General features: G+C 47.7%; 1 protein-coding gene across 1 annotated transcript; it reads left to right on the plus strand.

The window, feature by feature from the left end:
* The first annotated feature begins 3,361 nt into the window (after positions 1-3,361).
* On the plus strand, positions 3,362-5,913 carry LOC125547638 (putative L-type lectin-domain containing receptor kinase S.5). The gene is made up of 2 exons (XM_087545986.1): positions 3,362-4,797; positions 4,879-5,913. The coding sequence occupies exons 1-2, from the start codon at positions 3,447-3,449 to the stop codon at positions 5,697-5,699; spliced, it is 2,172 nt and encodes a 723-aa protein (XP_087402112.1). The 5' UTR covers positions 3,362-3,446; the 3' UTR covers positions 5,700-5,913.
* The last annotated feature ends 5,437 nt before the right edge of the window (positions 5,914-11,350 follow it).

An 11,350-nucleotide genomic window follows, 5' to 3' on the forward strand; every position in this document is an offset into this window, starting at 1 on the left:
GTTAGACAAAGTTGAATTACTGGCCTTGTAGTGCATGCAAAAGTGCAATGAAAGAAGAGATGCTTGATTGTTTCATCATGGTGAAAAAAGAATATCACTCCTTGCTTCCCCTGCCAATTGTGGTAAGTCATGTTGTCCTAAATGAGGGCAACACCTCGGCAAATATATCACTTGAACATGTTGACTTTCAGTGGCACCTTGATTCACATTATTATTATTATTATTATTATTATTATTATTATTATTATTATTATTATTATTATTCACTGAAACCTAATCGTGTGTGAGTGCCTAGTAGATAGAGGTTACGTAAACACCCTACTCTGTGTCGGATTCCATCAAAATTCGTCCCGGCCTCGCATTAGGTGGACCGAATCCAAGTGATCCAAAAGATGTTGCAAGGACGCAAGGCGAGGGCCAACCAAATCACACCTAAAAGAACCTTAGACAGAGAGTTACTCAGAACCTGCGAAAAGGTGCAAGTGAATCAATCATATTGCGAACCATGCGATATTTTTCCCAAAGAGTAATGTTTCCCAGCCACTTATATCCTTCCGGAATTGGATTTCAGAGCCATCCATGATCACAAACGAGCCAAATTGGTAGAGATGTTTCTTTCCCGCCACTAGGCCTTCCTAAAATATGACTCACCAGGTTTCAAATTTGCATGGGACAAAAATTTTGGGCCCAGATACTTTTTATGCAATAGGGTTCGTCAAACCCATTCCTCATTTAGAAGCTTATAATCATTTACTAAGTAAGGCATCAACCATGACCTGGAGGTCATGTATACCACAGCCCCCGATTTTTTGATCGGCAAACTAAATTTCATTTGGCCAATCTATATACTTTTTCCTTTCTATCACTTTGAGAAAAATATGGACCGAAAGTAATCGAGCCTTTGTAGAAGACACTTTGGCAATTGAAAAAAATGAGAGCATATGAAGAATCATGTTTGTCACAAATCGTCACTAAACAGAGACCAACTTGCCTTTCCAACTACTCTATTGTCTCTTTAACCGCTCCCGACATAGTTCCAGTTTGCATTGCAAAGGCATCAATAGTGGGTCGGGGTTCTAAAGTAGTACCGGAAACAAAATTGGCCTTGCAATTGTTTGCTTCTCCAAAACAAAAGGTGCACATAACTAATGGTTAGCTATCACAAAACCTACGATCAACAAAAAATCACAAAACCAACGATCAATAAAAACAGAAGGTACACATCTATTGACTTAATTGACTATAGAACAAGGACCTGCGGAAAAGTTCCACGAACATGCATGGACAACACCAGCGTTAGGTGTGACCGTGTCACCCTCGGTCCTCTTCATGTCTCCTAAATCGTACTGTACATGGACAACACTAGCGTTAGGAGCCGAGACGCATGCATGCTAAAGACAAGGAAGATAATATACTCTGACTGAGAATATTTGACTGACCATGCCGCAGGCCTGCACTTGTTTATCGATTCAGAGTAGCTTCCTGCTTCAGCTGTGTCCTGATTGTTGGCGAAGATGCGCTTCTCTGGATCGTAGTCACCTACCTCTTCCACCGCTGATAACCTCGACTGCACTTCAATCTCGCCGTCGACCTCAACCCCCTCCTCAGTCGTCCAAGGTCTATCGGCTCTGCCGTTCACCGATTCCTACATGCAAGAACCAGGCGATCACGAACATGTGCATAAATCTCAGATCTATAGAACGCAGAACAAATACCAAATTATACGGAGCTTACCTCGAGCATCAGTTTCTCTGCGCGGCCTAGAACAGCGCCCTCCGCGGCATGATCTTCAGATCGTACGATCATAGGAAGGTTGCCTTTGCTGAAATTTGGGGTGGGCTTTAGGCCCATATAGCAATTTCTGAAAATCTCCAAGGGCCCATGTGGATTTATTGGCCCTAGATGTAGTGGAAAGTTTAGTCCCACCGCAAAAGTTGGAGAGGAGTTGGACCTTCTTATAAGGGTTTTCTTCTACATGCTATTGGAGATTGAGAAGAGAAGAGGCCCTCGCGCACTCCTCCTCCGCCGCCCGCCCCGCCGCGGGAATTAGCCGAGCCGAGCTCACACCTACGCTATCACATCTGCTCCACGCACACGTCGGCCACCGTTCCTTTTCTGCCGCTGCCGCCGGTGACTATCCCGTCCGCTGCGTACACGGTCGACGAGAGAGCAGGTCTCCGAAACCCCGTCTCTGATTTATCTATGGATTAAATTAGTCAAAAAATTATCTATTTACTCAGCAATTCAAAAACCTATTATGTGTAGGAATTTTTCGGCAACTGGCTTTGCCGCTGCACTGAAACCGGATAAGTTTACCGGTGCATACTTTATTGTCTCTTTCTAACTACTCTATTGTCTCTTTAAGCGCTCTCGACATATTTGCCGCTGCACAAATCGTCACTAAACCGAGACCAACTTGCCTTTCCAACTACACTATTGTCTCTTTAAGCGCTCTCGACATATTTCCAGTTTGCATTATTGCAAAGGCATCAATAGTGGGTCGGGGTTCTAAAGTAGTACCGGAAACAAAATTGGCCATGCAATTGTTTGCTTCTCCAAACCAAAGGTGCAGAAAACCTACGATCAACAAAAAATCACAAAACCAATGATCAATAGAAACAGAAGGTACACATATATTAACATAATTGACTATAGAACAAGGACCTGCGGAAAAGTTCCATGAACATGCATGGACAACACCAGCGTTAGGTGTGGCCGTCTCACCCTTGGCTCTCTTCATTTCTTCTAAATCGTACATGGACAACACTAGCGTTAGGAGCCGAGACGCATGCATGCTGAAGACAACGAAGATAATGTACTCTGACTCACAATCATTGACTGACCCGCAAACAAGACTCTACTATAGACTCACCGGCCGCAACCGTCAACTTTGAGCTGGCGTGACGCCTGCATAGCTCGCTTTATATTCGTAGAACTGGAGAAGAGATCATGGACCTGCTGCGGTTAAGTTCCACGAACTCGGACAACACTAGCGTTAGCCGTGGGCGTATCTAAAATAATCTCCCTCCGTTGTAGTTATTTTCTAAACACTGATGGGACAGGGCATCTGCCGGTTCACACCAAGACGCGTGCATGCTCAGAGTAAAAGCCAAGGGAAGATAATATAGTACTCCTTGACAACGTTATACTAAATCAGGGTCACTTATTTTGGGATAGAGGAAGTCCTTCTAAGGGGTTTCTGACTGACTGACCGACCGTGCGCCCAACCAATAATCTAATAGTATCAATCAACTTGCTATATTCTGATACCAATCAACTTGCTAATATTCTGTTATCAATCAACTTGCTTATGAAATCGTTGAGGCATCGCGATGCAAACAGAGCTTATATATGAGGAGAACTTGAGAAGAGACATGCCGGCCAGAAAGGGAGATTTCAAATAGTAGCTTACTTCTGCTCCACATCCAGCAAAATATACAGGCAACATGCCTGCAACTAGTGCAACACCAGTACGAGAGCAGCCATGGCTTGCGTGTTTCTGTATGGCGTTGGCGTTGTTTTGCTCTACTGCATCCGAGGCGGCGGTGCGTTCGTGTAGCTGCTGCGAGGAGGAGATAAAGAAGAGGGACGACATCGTCTACTACAGCTTCCCAACTTTCAACAATAGTATGAGGATGGGAGGCGCTGGCTTGGCGTTTCAAAAGGATGCAATCACAAGTGGGGGAAACCTCCAGCTGACTCCAAACAGCAGAAGCATCACCGAGGACCTCCTGAACAACAGGACCGGATCTGTTCTCCTCATGTCTCCGGTCACGCTGTGGCGCGTCGACTCCCAGGGCGTGAGGCACGACGCCTCCTTCAACACCTCCTTCCACATGAACATGTACAGGGTAAACACAAGTATAAGTGGCGAGGGCTTTGCTTTTGTCATCGCCTCCTCCCTCGATGGCCCTCCGCCAGGAAGCCATGGTGGCTTCCTCGACCTCACAAACACCACCTTCAAGTCTACCTCCAGCAGCTTCGTCGCCATCGAGTTCGACACAACCAAGCAGTCGTACGACCCCGACGACAACCACGTCGGCCTCAACATCGGCAGCATGGTCTCCGACCCCGCCGTGCCGCTCTCCTCGGTCCCGCCTGGCAACCTTACGCTCGCGCCAGTCAATACGAAAGTAGATAATTCACACACAGTGTGGATCGTCTACAACGGCGTGGGACACCACATATGGGTATACATAGCTCCATGGGACCAGGAGCAACCAGAGCGCGCCGTCCTTGACGCGCCGCTCAACATCAGCAGCCATCTCCCACAGAGAGCCTACATTGGTTTCTCGGCATCGACGGGACAGGACACCTACGAGCTGCATGCTATCCACAGCTGGAACTTGACGCTTGACAAGCTCCCCGGTGACGACCGTCACGGCGGCCAATGGAAGGTGATACTCCCCGCAGTCCTTGGTACGGTGTCTGTAACTGCCGCCATGATCGCCGCCGCGGCCTTCTACTTCCAGTCGAGGTATAAGGCCCTCAAGATGGAGCTGAAGCTGTCCGAGGCTCTCCGGCGGCTTCCTGGGACGCCCAGGGAGTTCAAGTACGCCACCGTGAGGAAGGCCACCAACAACTTCGACCAGGCAAGGAAGCTAGGCGCAGGAGGCTTTGGTGCCGTGTACAGGGGAACACTACGCTCTACGGTGCCAGGGACGACCAAGTCACGCGTCGACATCGATGTGGCAGTGAAGAAGTTCACGCGTAATGATGACCGCTGCTACGACGACTTCCTGGCTGAGGTTCATGTCATCAACCGTCTGCGTCACCGAAACATCGTGCCGCTAGTAGGTACCGAAGTTCCTCGCCAACCACTCAATCATTATTTGCCATGTATATTTTTGTGTTTTTTTCTTACCACGATTATTTCAGGTTGGTGTTATCAGAAAGGTGAACTCCTGCTCATCTACGAGTACATGCCAAATGGAAGCCTGGACCAGCACTTGTTTCGCGCACGCGAAACCCCGCAGCAGCCCGACACCCTCCTAGGATGGAACACCCGCTACGACATCATCATGGATGTCGCCGCAGGGCTCCACTACGTCCACCACGAGCATGAGCACATGGTGCTCCACCGTGACATCAAGGCGAACAATATCATGCTCGACTCTTCCTTCCGTGGCCGCCTCGGTGACTTCGGCCTAGCCCGCATCATCACTTGCTTGAACAAGAACTCCTACACGGATATCGGTGTTGCAGGGACTTGGGGCTTCATAGCGCCGGAGTACTCGATGAGCCGCAAGGCCACACGCAAGACCGACATTTACGCGCTTGGGGTGCTGATCCTTGAGGTTGTCACCGGAAAGCGGGCACTCAATGGCTACCATGAGTCCTTCCAACTGCTGACCGACTGGGTCTGGACAGCTCACCGGGAGGGGAGACTGCTCGAAGCTGTGGACGACGAGGTGGTTGGAGAGTTTGACGATGATGATGCTAGTCGCTTGCTGCTTCTTGGATTGGCGTGCACCAATCCCAACCCATCGGACCGCCCAAGCATGGCAGAGGTGGTGCAAATCATTGCTAAATCCACGTCCTTGCCGGACGTGCCACTGGAGAAACCAACCTTCGTGTGGCCGCCAGAAGGCGGCTGGATCCCCTTGGAATTTGATGAACCAACGATGATCACAAGCACACAATGGGAGGATGGCTCGTCGGTGAGCAGCGGTGATGCCCTGGGGGCGACAACAACCTAGCGACCCATTGCCATCGCCTTCATTTCGTATGTGTTAAAGATTATGTTGCTATTTCCTTAAAGAAAAGAGTGTGTATATGAGAGCGGCGTTTCGGTGCCCGGGTGCATCTGCACCCGGTCAAAAAATTCATAAAAAATTTAGAAAAATTCAAAAAATTCCAAAAAAAAAATTAGGGTGGTAGACAATTTGATGCGTGAGGTACGCTTTAATTTTCAAAATATTTGAACTTCTGTGCAGCTCTTAGCAAAAAAGACAAATCGAGATAGTTCCTAAAAGATCTTAATACCTGCAACAGAGAGTGATTCGTATAGATGCTTTTTTTTTAGAAAAGGAGGATGACCCCCGGCCTCTGCATCTGGGCGATGCATACGGCCACTTTATTAATTATACTCACAAGACCTTACAAAGTAATACAATAGCAAGACTAAAGCCACCGTCTAAGCAACAACTGTCGCTACACCTATTCAAATGATGTAGGGGCGCTGATAGCCTGGGCCTAATACCAAACAGACATCGCAGCCAAACCTAAACATCTAAGACCTGAGGTCCCAACCAGGACGCCTGCCTGGTATGGGGCACCTACCAGTCCGGCGCGCTTCTCAACCAGGACGCCTGCCGGGTATGAGGCCGCCGCAGCCACCTGCCACGAGTCCATCTTTAGAGCTGTACTGTTGCATCTACCATGCCAGATTTCTCTGCCATCGACATCACCACGACGCCAGACAGTGTCGTCCTCCTGCGCGAGTCCATCCTCCCACATCGAACTCCGAATCTGCACTGCGCCACGCCGTCAAGATCCGTCGCCATCAATGTATGGATGAAGCACCGCTCCACCAAAGAAACCGTCCGCTGGTCCCGCGAAGCAAGGCGCGGCACCAAGTAGAAGGCCGAAGCGCACCGCCACCACGCCACCAGCAGCCCCGCCACCAAGAGCTGTTCCCAGCCGCCGCCTTCAAGAAGGAGCACGACACCAGGGTGCCGTCGACGCCCAGACCAGGGGAACAAAAGCTTTCGCCATAGCTCGAGGAGGAGGCGGAAGGGAGAGGATCCACCCCAAAGCCTTCAGGAAGGGAATCGGCGCCAAAGGCGTCGACTTTGGGGAGGTTGCCGCGCCAGCCAGGGGTTTCCCCCGGAACCTCACCCGCACGCCAGATCCGCCAGGCCGGCCATAGGGGACGGCGAATCCGCCGCCAAGGACCGGCGCCAGCACGGATCGGGACAGATCGAAGCAGGGGCGGATCTTCTACATGGAGCCATGACAGATTGCGAGGAGCCGCCACTGCGCCAGCGTCCGCAGCCCCCACGCCGCCCGCGTGGCCGTGGAAGGCTGCCCACCAGAGCCCGCCGGCACAGCCCGCCGGCTGCACCGCGCCCATCGGCCGGGGCCGCCGCCCCGGGGAGCAGGAGGCGCCAGATCACCCCTGCAAAACGGATCTGGACAGGAACCCCAGATCCGCCGCCACCGGAAGCCACGGCCGGCCACCCACGCTGCCCACGCAGCCGTGGTTGCCCAGCCCCGCCAAGAACCCCTGGGGCCGCCGCCCCAGCATCCGGACTCCGCCGCCCCGCATGGCGCCCAGGGGCACCGCTGCGCGCCAGCCAGAGGCCCCCTTGAGGAGAAAAGGAGGCGAGCCCGTCACCGCCGTCCGCCGGACGAGCTTCGCTCGCCGGCTTCCTCCAGCGGCGGCAGGGGAAGCAAGTGGATGGGGGTCGGGGGCAGCGGCGGCTAGGTTCGCCCGAGCCGCCCCCCTAGAGGCAGCGCGAGCGAAACGTCTGAAGATCGGGAGGCCCGGTTGGCAGCGAAGCAAAAGTTAGCACATGCTGCCCTTCTTAAGCACCCCGCCAAGCGACGGGCTAAATAAGACCCAGGATTTTTATGAAGCACCGATGTATACACATATGCACCTTCTTTGTAAGGTCCTAATCGTTTGTACTTCCTCCGGTTCTTTTTAGTCTGCATATAAGTTTTGTTCAAAGTCAAAGTATCTCTACTGACCAACCTTATGAAAAAAAAGTATTAACATTCACAATGCCAAATAATTATGGTTAGATTCATCATGAAATATAGTTTCATAGTACATATATTTTGTGTTGTAAATCTCGATATTTTTTAATATAAATTTGGTCAAACTTTGCTAAGTTTGACTTGACACAAATCTAATATGTGGAGTAAAAAGGACCAGAGGGAGTATGACATCTTCTTAACTTGTAAATTATAATTAAAAGATGTGTCACTTTCAAAGTTGTGGGATTGTTATCAAACGCGTTTATAACTTGTCATTGGGTTAACTTAATAATTGCTACTCCCCCGTCCCATAATGTAAGACGTTTTTTCATACTAGTGTAGTGTCAAAAAACGTATTATATTATGAGACGGAGGGAGTAGTTTCCTAGAAACGATTTAAGGGATAGTTAAACCAACACAACGCAATCAAAGCTTAATGGCTGGAGCTGAAGAAATAGATTGTATTTTCTTTAGAAACCGGAGAAGAGACCGGCCGGCCGGAGTGGAGACTTCATTACTCATCAGCAAGATATTAAGACGACCAAAGGTCACGTCCTAATTAGGTCAGCTGATGTGCTCGGATTGGCTGAGGTACTACGATGAAAAATGGGTGCAAGGAAGTTTCCTCGAAGTTGCTCTAGGTGGAGCAGAGTTCTCGAAACAGGCTGACGCTCTGCTTTATAGATAAACCAACAAACAAAGTACACAACGTTTGGATATTGCATGACAAAGAAACTTTGCAGCCTCAGATATCTGCATTCGGAATTTAACATCAACAGTATATACGCGTCGAGTTTGTGTGCTTCTCCCTACCTTCTGCGGAGGCTTCATATGTTGTGCCTGTTTTCGAGAGTTCCTAAGTGGATTGCAGAGCTCCGTAACCTCTTTGACCTTGATCTTACAGTTGAGGTGTCGGAGGATGATATTGTAATTCTTGCACAGTTGCAGTCTCTTAACTACCTCAAATTGCACATCGAAGGAACTCTTGAAACGGAAGAGAAGGTGGTCATCTACGGAATAGAATTCTGCGCTCTCAAGAATTTCAAGCTGTCCTGCATCAGGATATCACAACTGACTTTTGAGGCAGGGGCTATGCCCAGTCTCGAAAAGCACCTATGGGCATCGAGCACCTATTAGGCCTCAAGGAGATCCTTGTAACTATTGGGGAATATGGTGCCGATAAATCCAGTACAAGGGCTGCAGTGTCAGCGTTATGGAAGGCCATTGATATGTGCTCAAATCGTCCTACAGCTTTCGTGTGTTGACGATTCGCTGCTCCTTGGGCGCCTCCCTGATGGCTTCAGGTGGAGGAAGTTGGGCCAGAGACATATCCTTGACGCCAAGTACCCAAGGTTAGCAAAGGCTTCATCTAAACTCACATTTTCTTTCCTTGCTTCCTTCACTACGATGTGTAAAACTCGCATAGTTCTGTATCTCGGTTTGTTAGTGTTGCTTCCTTCCATTTTTAGTTATTTCACTACGATGTATTCCCTCCGTCCCAAAATAAGTGACTCAACTTTGTACTAAGGAGTAGTATATAATTGTTTCGAAGTTCACCACCTGTACCTGTAAGCTTACTTCGGGGCTGAACATATTCAGTTAATTTCCAGTACAGCAATGTGACGGAGTCACTACAGGAAAAAACTTTAAAGCCGTGTGCCCAAAGAACTCGGCTTATGTCGATATAAACTCGGTTTATATATAAGCCGAGTCAAACTCCCGGCTTATATGACACGGTTTACACTTGATCGGCTTATACGCTATAAGCCAAGTGCCAGTGGGAAAACACTCGGTTTACGTATAAGCCGTGTGTTTATACGAGGCTCTCGGCTTACTAAAGTAACATGACGGCAGCCGGGAGATAACGGCCACGTGTCACCGTCAGTATAAACCGAGTGCCCTCGAGCGCTACACGGTTTAAATATAAACCGAGTGCCTAACTGAACCGCACGGTTTAAATATAAACCGAGTGCCTGCATGAGCCACACAGTTTATATATAAACCAAATGCCCACGAGCGCTACACGGTTTAAATATAAACCGAGTGCCTAAGCGAGCCACACGGTTTAAATATAAATCTAGTGTCTGCACGAGCTGCACGGTTTAAATATAAGTCGGGTGCCTTTATACATGGCTTATAGGACATCCGCTGTTAAACATATCCTATAAGCCGGGTGCCTGCATCTGGAACGTTCGGCTTATACAGCTCCCCGTGGCATAATATGCCTATAAGCCGGGTGCCATGTCCCTGGGACACTCGGTTTATATGCCAAATAGCAATTTTTTTTTCCTGCATGCTTCAGCGAGCAGCAGCAAGATGGCTTATATATCCAGCAATATATTGATTGATCCAGCAAGCAAAATGACCAACAATATATATCCAGAATATATTGATCCAGTAAGCAAAATGACCAACAATATATATCCAACAATATATTGATCCAGCAAGCAAAATGACCAACAATATATATCCAGCAATATATAGATCCAGCAAGCAATATATATCCAACGAAAGTCCACACATGCGTACATATGCAATAATAGTTCGCAAACAAAAGGACCATAAGTTCCAAGTCCACACATGCGTACATATCCAACAAGGTTCACAAACAAAAGCACGAGTTCCAAGTTCACACAAAGCTTGAAGCTCAAAGACGCAATGAGCTCCATTGTAGCATGTATGCCCACCGTCAACGGCATTCACGATGCAAACCTATAAGTCCAAAAGTAGGGCAAGAAATCCCAAATTAGATCACCAGGAAGCGAACCTTTAAAATGAATATTTATATTAGAACAAAGAAAATAACATAAAACAGACCTAATAAATAAGCCACTCGATGCAAGGGTGAAAAATAAAAAGGAAAAATATGCAACAAACATGTCTCAATAATGATCCGCGATCAAGTAATTTTAGAGATGTCATTTTGAAGAGAATATCTTAAGTAGAGCACTGCATGTATTTCTCATACTACGTGAAAAGAAAAGGCCATACTATGCAAACTACATATGGGCATATTTTTAGAAGGAAACTTTCTCAGGTTCGAGCAGACATAATTTCATTTTGTTCTTAAGACGACATATGGATATATTTTAGAAGTAAACTTTCTCAGGTTCGACCAGTCATAATTTCATTTTGTTCTTAAGACGACTTCCATTCCAACAAAAAAATTGGCGACAAAAGAGACCTTGTTTTGGTTCTAAAATACACACAGAAATATCAAGTATATAGCAGCTGAAGTGCTCCTTACCTCCTCCCAGTAGCTATTCAGAAATACATCGGCAGCGATTGCAGCTTCCAGTATCACAAGCAAGAGTACAAAGATCACGTGCTACATACATGGCAGGTTAAGGCAAAATAGTCCATATCACCAAGACACAGTACATCTAAGGTCACAGAGCTCCAAGAACATAACTGGGACTTAAGGTTTCAGCAAACTATTATTAGGAGTCAACAGTTCCAGTTCAAAACTTAACTGCTAGAGACATGACCCTCTTTTTGAAATATCATTTATATTTTTGAAATGGATATATCTGGAAAGGCTTTGGTCTTTATGTGACAACACAAAAGGCTTTGAGGAATTTTGTTAAACCAGTAGCAGCTGCCATGTAAGCACACTTAAATAGGCTAACGCAACTCCTAGTATCAG

Source organism: Triticum urartu, chromosome 3A (assembly GCF_056163025.1).
Source record: "Triticum urartu cultivar PI428250 chromosome 3A, HENAU_Tu73, whole genome shotgun sequence".
Taxonomy (NCBI): Eukaryota; Viridiplantae; Streptophyta; class Magnoliopsida; order Poales; family Poaceae; genus Triticum; species Triticum urartu.

What these genes read in the sequence shown, in the direction of transcription:
- LOC125547638 (XM_087545986.1), top strand. Translation starts at nt 3,447, where the DNA reads ATGCCTGCAACTAGTGCAACACCAGTACGAGAGCAGCCATGGCTTGCG. An exon ending in AAACATCGTGCCGCTAGTAG is followed by an intron (nt 4,798 to 4,878) that starts GTACCGAAGTTC and finishes CGATTATTTCAG; the next exon opens with GTTGGTGTTATCAGAAAGGT.